Source organism: Podarcis erhardii, assembly GCF_964252035.2.
Source record: "Podarcis erhardii genome assembly, chromosome: Z".
NCBI classification, from domain to species: domain Eukaryota; kingdom Metazoa; phylum Chordata; class Lepidosauria; order Squamata; family Lacertidae; genus Podarcis; species Podarcis erhardii.
The window spans coordinates 1,227,906-1,240,031 of NC_138504.1; the positions used below are offsets into that span (position 1 = coordinate 1,227,906).

The following is a 12,126-nucleotide window of genomic DNA, read 5'->3' on the forward strand; positions in this document are numbered from 1 at the left end:
ACCCAGGGAGTTTCATGGCTGAGTGGGGATTTGAACCTGATCTCCTGGGACCCTAGTCTGATGCTCTAAACATTATACCACACTGGGTCATATGGGTGAACATTGAGCCAGTCCCTGTTGGATGTGGCACCTACCCCATTTGTTTTTCCACATGTGTTGGGACTGAAGCCCACCGCAGGTTCCAAACTAGTGACCAGAGGGATATCTGGGGAGGGTGGGCTCCTCGCCACCTGGAGAAACACCTGGAGGAAAGCTGCAGGCAGATGAAGTACAGAGTGATCCACCATGCTGGATTCCTCACTGGCCTGGCAAGGCAGCATGAGGACTGCTGGGGGGGGGGAGGGTGTCAAATGTTGTCACAGGCCTCAAAATAGAAAAGAAAAAGGCCTTGAGGGCTGCAGTTGGACTGCCCTTGGCTGTGTTGGACTGCCCTGTTCTAAATTATTCCATCTTTAGTTTTGGCTAGAAGTTATGAGCATGTGTGTGTGTGTGTGTGTGTGGTGATCCTGAGACTACCTGCCTGTGAAAGAGGTGCTTTGCCTGTTGAGTCACAGCCCTAACACTCTCTCCTCTCAACCACACAGGGGCCCTGCCTCGTGCTATGGTGGATTTGCTTAAGATCAAGAGACTTCCTTTGCTTGTGCTGGGGTACCCGTGGCATCATCCTTTTCCTGGCCATTGCAACCTCAACCCGGCACAGCTTGACTAAGACACACTACATTTGGGCCTGGAGGCGGGAGGGTGTCACACAGGATAAGGCATAACAGATGCCCTAAGCCAGATCCTCCTTGTGTTCTGGTTTTTATAACCTATTGAGCCTCGTTGGTATACAATTTATCTCTTTTTAATTAGGTTCTTAAAAACAGATAGCCCAGAGCTTGACCTGCATGTTGTCATTCCCCGCCAGCCATTACCTCCTTCTTGTTCTGCACCACTGTGGGCATGGAAAAACTTTCTGCAACACAAAACAAATTCCTTCCAGTAGCACCTTAAAGACCAACTAAGTCAGTTCTTGGTATGAGCTTTCGTGTGCATGCACACTTCTTCAGATACACTGAAACAGAAGTTTCCAGACCCTTCCAGATCTGAAGAAGTGTGCATGCACACGAAAGCTCATACCAAGAACTGACTTAGTTGGTCTTTAAGGTGCTACTGGAAGGAATTTGTTTTGTTTTGACTATGGCAGACCAACACGGCTACCTATCTGTTTCTGCAACAGACGCCCGATGTATTTATTGCATTGCGGATATATGAGCTTTCCAGTAAAATAAAATATGGCACAGGAAAATCTAATTGCCTAATAATTCTCTTGTGCTTTTTAATATATATATATAAAAGTGTGATCCCCATGGTACACCTCTGCCTGCCACCAAACACATCCCTGCTAGGCTGCTGCTCCATCTGGTCTTTTTGGGGGAAACTGTTCTTGTTTGAGATTTGTAAAGAAATGGTTTGAAGCTGCCAAATTCCACACAATGCAGCGCTCCCCCCCCCACTTTGCCTTTCTCTCCCACTCCAATTTTCTGGGGGTGCTCTTGCCACAGACTCTTCTTGGATGCTTTTTTGAACTCTCGCTGAGATGCAAAGTTCAACTTTGTACCACACTTTTCTGGAACAGGTTGGGCTATGCAGTGGCTGAATCTAGACTTTTGAAGGTCCCTTGCTGGAGATGGGAGCCAGAAATTCTGGTCAAATGTGAATCAAGAGCCCAACAGGCAGGGTGTGCTGCTCCATTGACCAGACAGAAGGGTTGTCTTAATGCTGTTTTGTCTGTCTTAACAGACAAAAGGGTTGTCTTAGAATCATAGAATCATAGAATCCTAGAGTTGGAAGAGACCACAAGGGCCATCGAGTCCAACCCCCTGCCAAGCAGGAAACACCATCAGAGCACTCCTGACATATGGTTGTCAAGCCTCTGCTTAAAGACCTCCAAAGAAGGAGACTCCACCACACTCCTTGGCAGCAAATTCCACTGTCAAACAGCTCTTACTGTCAGGAACTTCTTCCTAATGTTTAGGTGGAATCTTTTTTCTTGTAGTTTGGAACCATTGCTCCGTGTCCGCTTCTCTGGAGCAGCAGAAAACAACCTTTCTCCCTCCTCTATGTGACATCCTTTTATATATTTGAACATGGCTATCATATCACTCCTTAACCTCCTCTTCTCCAGGCTAAACATGCCCAGCTCCCTTAGCCGTTCCTCATAAGGCATCGTTTCCAGGCCTTTGACCATTTTGGTTGCCCTCCTCTGGACACGTTCCAGTTTGTCAGTGTCCTTCTTGAACTGTGGTGCCCAGAACTGGACACAGTACTCCAGGTGAGGTCTGACCAGAGCAGAATACAGTGGCACTATTACTTCCCTTATCTAGATGCTATACTCCTATTGATGCAGCCCAGAATTGCATTGGCTTTTTTAGCTGCCGCGTCACACTGTTGGCTCATGTCAAGTTTGTGGTCAACCAAGACTCCTAGATCCTTTTCACATGTACTGCTCTCAAGCCAGGTGTCACCCATCTTGTATTTGTGCCTCTCATATTTTTTTTTGCCCAAGTGCAATACTTTAAATTTCTCCCTGTTAAAATTCATCTTGTTTGTTTTGGCTCAGTTCTTAATGCTGTTTTGTCTGTCACAGGGCCTGCTCCTTTCTGTGGAGGAATTCCAGCCTGGGTATGGTGTCAGGTAGCTAGCCAGGATGAGCACCTTTTAACAGGACATTTGCTCTAGGCAGCTGCTTGGCTCCTGAGTTGTGGCATCTCTTGAGCTGTGGCAGGCAGTCACAAGCCATGGGGATGTTGCCTTGGGGCAAGAGGTTGTGCTCAGTGGTGCTTCTGCTCTGTACAGCTTCCCTCATCTGTGTTATGCCTTTATTAATGTTACGGAAAAATCTTGGTGCGAGGCTGCTCAGTCACCAGCTCGTTAGGCAGAGTCTGTGGGTCCCTGCGGAATAAAGGAAGGAGTCCAGCCACCAACCGGAGCAAATAGCTGTAGACCAAAGTTTATTGCGCAACAGGTTCAAAGAGGAATCAAGGAAATATGATTCAAGGTGATATGATAGCCATGTTCAAATATATAAAAGGGTGTCACATAGAGGAGGGAGAAAGGTTGTTTTCTGCAGCTCCAGAGAAGCGGACACGGAGCAATGGTTCCAAACTACAAGAAAAAAGATTCCACCTAAACATTAGGAAGAAGTTCCTGACAGTAAGAGCTGTTTGACAGTGGAATTTGCTGCCAAGGAGTGTGGTGGAGTCTCCTTCTTTGGAGGTCTTTAAGCAGAGGCTTGACAACCATATGTCAGGAGTGCTCTGATGGTGTTTCCTGCTTGGCAGGGGGTTGGACTCGATGGCCCTTGTGGTCCCTTCCAACTCTATGATTCTATGATTCTATGAAATATCAATAACCTCAGATATGCAGATGACACACCCTTGATGGCAGAAAGTGAGGAGGAATTAAAGAACCTTTTAATGCCTTTTCTTTCTTTTTGTAATCTTTTAAACTCTTAATAAATATTTTTTTTTTAAAAAGAACCTTTTAATGAGGGTGAAAGAGGAGAGCGCAAAATATGGTCTGAAGCTCAACATCAAAAAAACGAAGATCATGGCCACCGGGCCCATCACCTCCTGGCAAATAGAAGGGAAAGAAATGGAGGCAGTGAGAGATTTTACTTTCTTGGGCTCCATGATCACTGCAGATGGTGATAGCAGCCACGAAATTAAAAGACGCCTGCTCCTTGGGAGAAAGGCGGTGGCAAACCTGGACAGCGTCTTAAAAAGCAGAGACATCACCTTGCCAACAAAGGTCCCTATAGTTAAAGCCATGGTTTTCCCAGTAGTGATGTATGGAAGTGAGAGCTGGACCATGAAGAAGGCTGATCGTCGAAGAATTCATGCTTTTGAATTATGGTGCTGGAGGAGACTCTTGAGAGTCCCATGGACTGCAAGAAGATCAAACCTCTCCATTCTTAAGGAAATCAGCCCTGAGTGCTCACTGGAAGGACAGATCATGAAGCTGAGGCTCCAATACTTTGGCCACTTCATGAGAAGAGAATACTCCCTGGAAAAGACCCTGATGTTGGGAAAGATGGAGGGCAGAAGGAGAAGGGGACGACAGAGGACGAGATGGTGGGACAGTGTTCTCGAAGCTACAAACATGAGTCTGACCAAACTGTGGGAGGCAGTGGAAGGCAGGAGTGCCTGGCGTGCTCTGGTCCAGGGGGTCACGAAGAGTCGGACACGACTAAACAACAACAACCTTGGCAAACATGTCCAGACAAGTCCTTGGTACAAGATTAGCATAAGCAGACATGTCAGGGCAAGACCCAGGTATAAGATTAGCATAGGCAAACACCTCTGAAGTCCCACCACCCAAAGTACAATAGAACTTCCTTTGCATGTCTGGACCCCTGGGCAAGTCCAGTGATGGAGTTAGGCTTTCCTTGGCCAACAATCAGCTCAGCAATTGTCACCTCTGGGAACCTCCTGGGGTAGGAGGTGTGTATACATGTCCCCAGCCTTGGGGAGGTGGCAGGGGAAAGAGTCGTTTTCCCAAGGGCAAAATAGTGTTGAAATAGAGGAAACTGGGAAAGGAGTTGATTTTATGATTGTTAAAGCTAGGTAACTTCCCTGAGCTGTCAAGGCGAAAGGATACATTTATGCATAATATTTGTAACATTTAACAACTTTAAAGATGGGACCCCCCTGTAATTTCCATAACAATTAATAAGGGCAGGCTGGTTGTTGTTTGGTCTGTGGGCTGCAGTTGTGAAAACTGAGCAGCAGAAAGAGATCAAAATGGGCACACTTTTCCCCAAGTGTTGTATTACTAGAACCGAGGGTGGGTTTCCTTCTCAGAGGGGGTTGCCAATGGCATACTTGCAAATAAGGGGGGGGGGGTTTGGGAGACTGAGAAGAGCAATTGTGAGATACAGTGGCTTTGAGATGCCTTCATCTTCCCCTCCCCACCAACCACCTGAAAACAGATCGGAAGATAAAGCAATCTTTAGGCTAAGGACCATTAAGCAAATAAATTGTCTTAGCTGCCAGAGAGAGATATATTTTTTTCTCCAGAGAGCTCTCAGACTTGAATTAAAATGATTGGGAGGAGAGTGTTGCATGCTCTAGCAGACTTGATGCTCTGCGTGGCTTATTCATCTCTCCACCTGAGGCTAGTGCTTGGCAGCTATGCAGCAGAACAAGAGTTGCACCTGAACACCTCCCCAGGGGTGACCAGGTATGTCTGCCCTCTTTGTCGGTGAGCAGATTTCTGCAGCAGCCTTGCATGGAAGTGAGCTTAGTGTGATTTAGCACAAACGTTTGGCTCCTAAATGTGTTTACTGGTTGGCTTGCCCTCGTGGGTGGCCGTTTGCCATTTGCAGCACATCAAGTGGTCTGGAAAACAGAGATGGGCGAGTGAGAGAATCTACCAGTTTTGCAAACTCTTCATTTGGGAGGCAATTTTTACTTGCATCAGGCAAGAAGCTGTTTAGAAGACGGGATATGTCAGATTTCCTCTATCTGGGTAGCTGGAAGAGGAGTCCTGCTAGACCAGCCCCAAGTCCCACCAAATCCTGCATCCCTCAGCAGCACACCAGGTATCTTGGAGGGGATGCTGCAGCTTCCGAAAGCCTGCATTGTGGAGAGTGCTGGACAAGGGGATTCAGAGAATCCTTTCCAACTCTGTAGACATTGAGAAGGCCAGCACAAAAGAACAGGGCAGAAAGAGTGAGGGAGATGCCACACTTTGCAGTGAGATGCAGCCGTTTCGGTTTAGCCAAATGTTCCTGGATCCAGCCCAGCAGGCCTTTCTTCTTTCTTCAGGGTTCAATTCCCACTCAACCCAGAAGCTGCTTGGGTGACCTTGGGGACAAGTCTCTGCCTGTCTCAGCTTAGCCTACCCCACAGGGTTGTTGTGGAAGGGTTAAATGAGGAGGGAGAGAGACACATGCATGCCACCTTGAGCTCCTTGGAGGAAAAGGTGGGATACCAAGGCAATCAATCAATCAATCAATCAATCAATCAACCAATAACATAAATAGTCACTGATTCCCACAGTCCTGGCTCAGGAAGGAACAATGTCATTTTCACGTTCTGTTTCCCTGTAATGGCACAGTCCAGCTCACTCCCGTACTTCTTCACCTCCCTCCCTCTAGCTCTGAAACCTAATTTCCTGGTTTTGCAGCTGTTCTGGTCTGCTTCCCCTGCATTTAAGTTCCTTAAAACAATCTGGCTTTTTCAGTGCAATGGGGAATCATGCTAGAAGAGTCACATGGATGGTGAAGCGTTCCTGCGGGGCCAGCACCTGGCTGCTGACAGGGGCCAGCCAAATATATGAAGCCTGAGGGGCTGCGGACAGTCAGACACACACCTCCCAATTCCCTTGACTAAATGGAGCCCCCATGACCAGGCATAGTGTACCTCAATTTCACTTGCCGTCAAAGCCCATAAGTTTGCCTCTTTCTTGCTATGCTTTGAGGGCATGTCTTCCATCCTCCTGTGTTACTATCTTTTAGCATGATGCACAGGGACCATGCTGTCAGAAAGACTTCCTGCCCTCACTGAGGCTTCCTGTGGTGATAGAACGGTGTCTGATTGCCTTCTATAGCAGAGAAAGTGGGCTTGCCAGCCAACGGTGCCCTGTGCAACTGGAGCATCCCCTCCCACCCGGGGTGTTTAATATTTCCCTTTGTGTTTTTGTTTTTAATGTGTTTTTTATTGAGGAGAAGAACAGGCGGTGCTTGTCTGGCATTCCTTTGCAGTTAGCCAAGGAGTCTAATGCCCTTATAAAAATGGATAAAACAAGAGAGGAAGATTTAATTTGTGCACTAGAGATGACTTACTGGAGGGCAAGTGGCAAGGGTCTTGTGCTCCTTGTTCAGGGCAGGTCAAGAGCGCCAAAGGGGCTCTGTCCAGCCCAGCCTCCTCTTCTCACAGTGGCCACAAAGGCCCACAAGCAGGACCTGAGAGCAAGAGCAGGACTCTCCCCTCTTGCAGCTTCCGGCAACTGCTGCTCAATAAGCACTACTGCCACCAACCATGGAGGCAGAGCATGGCCATCAGCTTGATCCAAATATAATCCTTCCCTTTCTTTGCTAAAATGGATGGTTCCAGGGCCTGGTCTTGTGGGTACATGAGGTCATTCCCTTTCCAAAGCTAAGCAGGTCTCAATCTGGCCCAGATTTTCTCAGGAGATCACTGGGGAAGACACTTTGTAGGCAGACAGGAGTCCCATATTGGGAGAAAGGTGGGATATAAATAATTCACACCTGACCTTGCCTTTGCCAACATGGTGCCCTCTAGCTCTTTTGGACGACAACTCCTGCCAGCCCCAACCAGCACAACCCATGCAGATGTGGTCCAAAATAGATGGAGGGGGAGGGGCTCCAGGTTGATGCAAATGCATCAAAATTATATCTGTGAGTTTTTAGAAAAAAGAAAACCTCACAGTAGGGCTGCTATGAAGGGGTTCCTGTTCCACCCCCTTCCTCTCTGGGGTCCAGATGCAATGTGCAGCTTGATTGGTGGAAAGAGAGGAAACAGCACAAATATTCCAATCACAGACCAGAGCTCTCCAGTATTCCTTTACCAAAGCACCCAGAGTCTCTGAACATCCCGGTTCCTGCCTCTCTGTTTGAGGACATGCTGTGTGCTAATGGGATGCTCCCTGATGTTCTGCCTGCAGGATCAGATTTGCAGGTATGCATCCCTAGAGGCCTGACATGCTGCTCCCGGAAAATGGAGGAGAAATACCAAGCCATGGCTCGTTCCAACATGGAGCAGCTCCTGCAGTCGGCCAGCATGGAGCTGAAGTTCCTCATCACCCAGAACGCGGCGACATTCCAAGGTAGGTGGCAGCGTTGCGTGGTGGGTCTCCCGGTAAGTGGAGCTTCTGCTGGGAAGTCCTGAGGTGGAAAGGCCACTGGCTGGGGTTAGCCGGGCATGCCAGGCTGGGAATCCTCAGAGGGTCAGGGAGTAAGTCCCCCATCTTTCTTCCTGAGTTTATGAAACATGGCTAAGCTGCAACTATGATTGCTGCAGGTGCCCAGTGAGTTGCTCAGAAGTTGAGCTTCAGGTTGGCACAGTTCATTCTGGGATCTCCCGGTGGAGATCCAATCTGTTGCTGTAGTACAAAAAAACAGCACTTCCCCTGCCTCACATAATACTCATGTTGCAATCAGCGGTCTGCTGGTCCGTACAGTATTCATAGTCCATTAATAGATCATCTCACTGCAGTAAGAATTTCTTAGGCAACACGTTGAGAAAACACTACTAAGCAGCAAACAACCACTTTTTTAAAAAGTATGTTTAGAACTTAGTAAAATGAATAATTCCTTTTCAGCCTGGCCTTTGGCTTGATCTTAACTATCTATGGCCTTTTAGAGTGGGTGGGATGTGGGGGTTTTTATTTTGTTTCCAAAAGTTTTATACACACACACACACACACACCGTATTTTTCGCTCTATAAAACGCACCAGACCACAAGATGCACCTAGTTTTTGGAGGAGGAAAGCAAGAATAAAAATATTCTGAATCTCAGAAGCCAGAACAGCAAGAGGTGTCGCTGCGCAGCGAAAGCTTCTGGGATAGCTGTGCAGCCTGCATTCGCTCCATAAGACGCACACACTTCCCCTTACTTTTTAAGAGGGGAAAAGTGAGTCTTATAGAGCAAAAAAACAACAACAACAGTATATATATAGAGAGAGAGAGAGAGAAAGAGAGAGAGATTTACATCAATAATATTTTATCAAAATCACTGGATGGATAATAAAAATAAAAAAATAAAAAAAATAAAAAAAATTATTTGTATCCTGCCCTCCCCAGCCGAAGCCGGGCTCAGAGTGGCTGACATCAAATGTATAAATCATTAACATAAAATCAGACAATCAATTAAAATACATCCTCAAATCAGATCAGGATCAGAATAAAATCCAATCAGATGGTTGGGGACCTTAAATGCTCACCAGGCCCAACTGTTTGTGCTGAACTTACACGGGCCTGTGAGAAAAATTGGGAGGCAACTTTCATGCAAATTCTTATGAAAGGGGAAAGGGAGTTAGACTGAACCCCGACCAAAGGCCTGGCAGAACAGCTCCATCTTGCAGGCCCTGCGGAAAGATGTCAAGTCCCGCAGGGCCCTAGTCTCTTGTGACAGAGCGTTCCACCAGATTGGAGCCACAGCTGAAAAAGCCCTGGCTCTAGTTGAGGCCAGCCTAACCTCTCTGTGGCCTGGGATCTTCAAGATGTTTTTATTTGCAGACCGTAAGTTCCTTTGTGGGACATACCAGGAGAGGCGGTCCCGTAGGTACGAGGGTCCTAGGCCGTATAGGGCTTTAAAGGTTAAAACCAGCACCTTAAACCTGATCCTGTACTCCACCGGGAGCCAGTGCAGCTGGTATAGTACTGGATGAATGTGATCTCGCAGTGAAGACCCCTTAAGAAGTCTTGCTGCGGCATTCTGCACCCGCTGGAGTTTCTGGGTCAGTCTCAAGGGTAGCCCCACATAGAGCGAGTTACAATAATCCAGCCTGGAGGTGACCGTCACGTGGATCACAGTGGCTAGGTCGGGGCGAGAGAGATAAGGAGCCAACTGCTTAGCTTGGTGGAGCTGGAAAAATGCCGCTTTTGTTATAGCTGCAATCTGCGCCTCCATGGAAAGGGAGGTGTCGAAGATTACATCCAAACTCTTAACGGACGGTGCTGGCACTAATTGCACACCCCCCCGCAAGAGATGGGAGTTGCCCCCCCCAATCCCATATCCTCCCTTCCCTGTCTTCGAAGGATTTAACTTCAAGCAGGTCCCATGTAACCATCCAGCCACAGCTTCCAAGCTTCTGATCAGTGTGTCTGTGGCCGAGTCAGGATGGCCATCCATCAACAGATAGAGTTGGGTGTCATCGGCATACTGATGGCAGCCCAACCCAAAACTCCAGACAAGCTGGGCGAGGGGGCGCAGAAAGATATTGAAAAGCATCAGGGAGAGGATTGCACCCTGAGGCACTCCACACACCAAGGAGTGGCACGATGACAGTTCCCCCCCGAGTGCCACCCTCTGTCCCCGACCAGAGAGAAACGAGCGCAGCTATTGAAGGACTATGCCCTGGATCCCCACGTCGGCAAGGCGGTGGTCCAGGAGTTCGTGATCGACCATGTCGAAGGCTGCTGACAGCTCTAGAAGAATCAGCAGCCCCGACCCGCCTCGATCCAGCTGCCTGCGGAGATCATCTGTTAGGGCGACCAGAGCCATCTCGGTCCCATGACCAGCGCAGAAGCCGGACTGGAATGGATCCAGGGCTGATGTTTCATCCAGAAACCCACCAAGCTGTTCAGCAACCGCTCTCTCAATCACCTTACCCAGGAATGGAAAATTCAAAACTGGACGGTTATTGGATAGATCTAAGGGATCTAATGATGTTTTCTTTAAGAGCGGGCGCACCACTGCCTCCTTCAGTTCCCCTGGGAATGTCCCGGTGCCAAGGGACAAATTGATGATATCCCCCAGGGGGGCCCACACCTCATCTGGACACGCTCTAATCAGCCAAGACGGGCACAGGTCGAGAGGACAGGTGGTGGGCTTTCCAGCTCGGAGGAGTCTGGATAGTTAATGATCATCAGCCCTGTGGACCAGGGGTAGGCAACCTAAGGTCCGTGGGCTGGATCTGGCTCAATCGCCTTCTCAATCCAGCCCATGGATGGTCCAGGAATCACTGTGTTTTTACATGAGTAGAATGTGTCCTTTTATTTAAAATGCATCTCTGGGTTATTTGTGGGGCATAGGAATTCGTTCATTATTTTTTTAAAAAATATAGTCCGCCCCCCCACAAGGTCTGAGGAATGGTGGACCCGCCCACAGCTGAAAAAGGTTGCTGACCCCTGCTGTGGACTCTGTACTCAAGAACAGTGATCTTAACAGCACCTCCAAGGATCTGTTCTTACCTGCATAATCTCCTGTCACAGCTGTACAGATGTCTTTGAGCTGTGCATCTACATCCACCCACAAACATTTCAATAAGAATTATTTATGTTTTAAACAGCAACAGATTGGTAGTTATAAACATCTATTTGAAAACTGAGGTGTGTGTTGATATTCATGCAAGGCTGCTGCAGAAAGGTTGAAATGTAGACAAACCAAACCATGAACCCCCAGGCCATGAGAAGAGTGGAGGACTTTCATGATAGGAGTCCTTCAGGTAAGCAGCCTTTGGAAGTTTTCCTGCCTGAAGTGTTAACAAGTTTTCAGTCGTGGAAACTTGGGCTAAAGCAGGTATTAAAACATCATTCTCCCAGAGAAAAAGCCTGGGATTGTCAGAAGGGGGAAATAGCAAGTTGTGGCTCTTTCTCCATCTGCGTGTAGCAGGGTGAGATAGTGGTGATTCCCCTCTTCTGGGTCATTTATTTGGGGTCTTGGCAGTCTATCTCATCTAAACAACATAAGGACAAATCTAGTAAGAAACCGCACAGCACTATGAAAAGTCTTTCCCTTAGAAACAGCTAGTTCTGTGAAGCCTTCCAGAATAAAAAACAGTCTTTACCTGCTGACAGGAGGACAATAAAGAGGGAAGCCAGTCTTGATTCTCAGGGAAGAAAATTGGAAGCAGTCGTTGAGGAGGCCCTCCTCTCTCATGTCTCACAGTACTTTTTGTTACTGTGCTTAGAGAGTGATGAATAGTGTCACTGCCAGGTCCCCTGCACTGGTCAAGGGTTGCTAGTTTCTGATTCTCTGTCTATGCTAGACTTCAGTTGCAAATGCAAGTGGGGGAAGTATGCAGTTTCGCTAAGAAATATCCTGACCAGGACTGCTGGGAGGAAATAATCTGATAGCCCAGAGCTTCTTTTAACAAACAAACAAACAAACAAACAAACAAACAAACAAACAAAGAAACAAACAAACAAACAAACAAATTGTTGAGTTGGAAGGGACCAGGAGGATCATTTAGTCCAACCCCCTGCAATGCAGGAATTTAACCTTTTATTTCCACACCCTTGATACCTGGGGCTGCTCGGAGTCAGATTGCAAGAGGTTCCAGGACCAAGATGAATAGGAAGGGAGACAGTGGGTATCCTTGTTTTGTGCCTCTTTGGATGCTATGGTATTGGAGTCCATATTGTTAATTTTGCTGAGGTTGGGAGTAAATTTCTT

At 47.6% G+C, this 12,126-nt stretch overlaps 1 protein-coding gene across 4 annotated transcripts in view; it reads left to right on the forward strand.

Moving 5' to 3' along the window:
• Positions 1 to 12,126, forward strand: part of GPC3 (glypican 3) — a 248,130-nt gene that overhangs the window by 12,899 nt on the left and 223,105 nt on the right. For 2 of the 4 annotated variants that reach the window (XM_081846773.1, XM_081846774.1), the window contains exon 2: positions 7,672 to 7,833. The exons of 1 other annotated variant lie outside the window; for it this stretch is intronic. In XM_081846773.1, the coding sequence (XP_081702899.1) occupies positions 7,672 to 7,833 (162 nt within the window). Of the gene's footprint in view, positions 1 to 7,671; positions 7,870 to 12,126 lie in introns of all 4 variants that reach the window. One more of the 4 variants, XM_081846772.1, reaches the window with a different exon arrangement.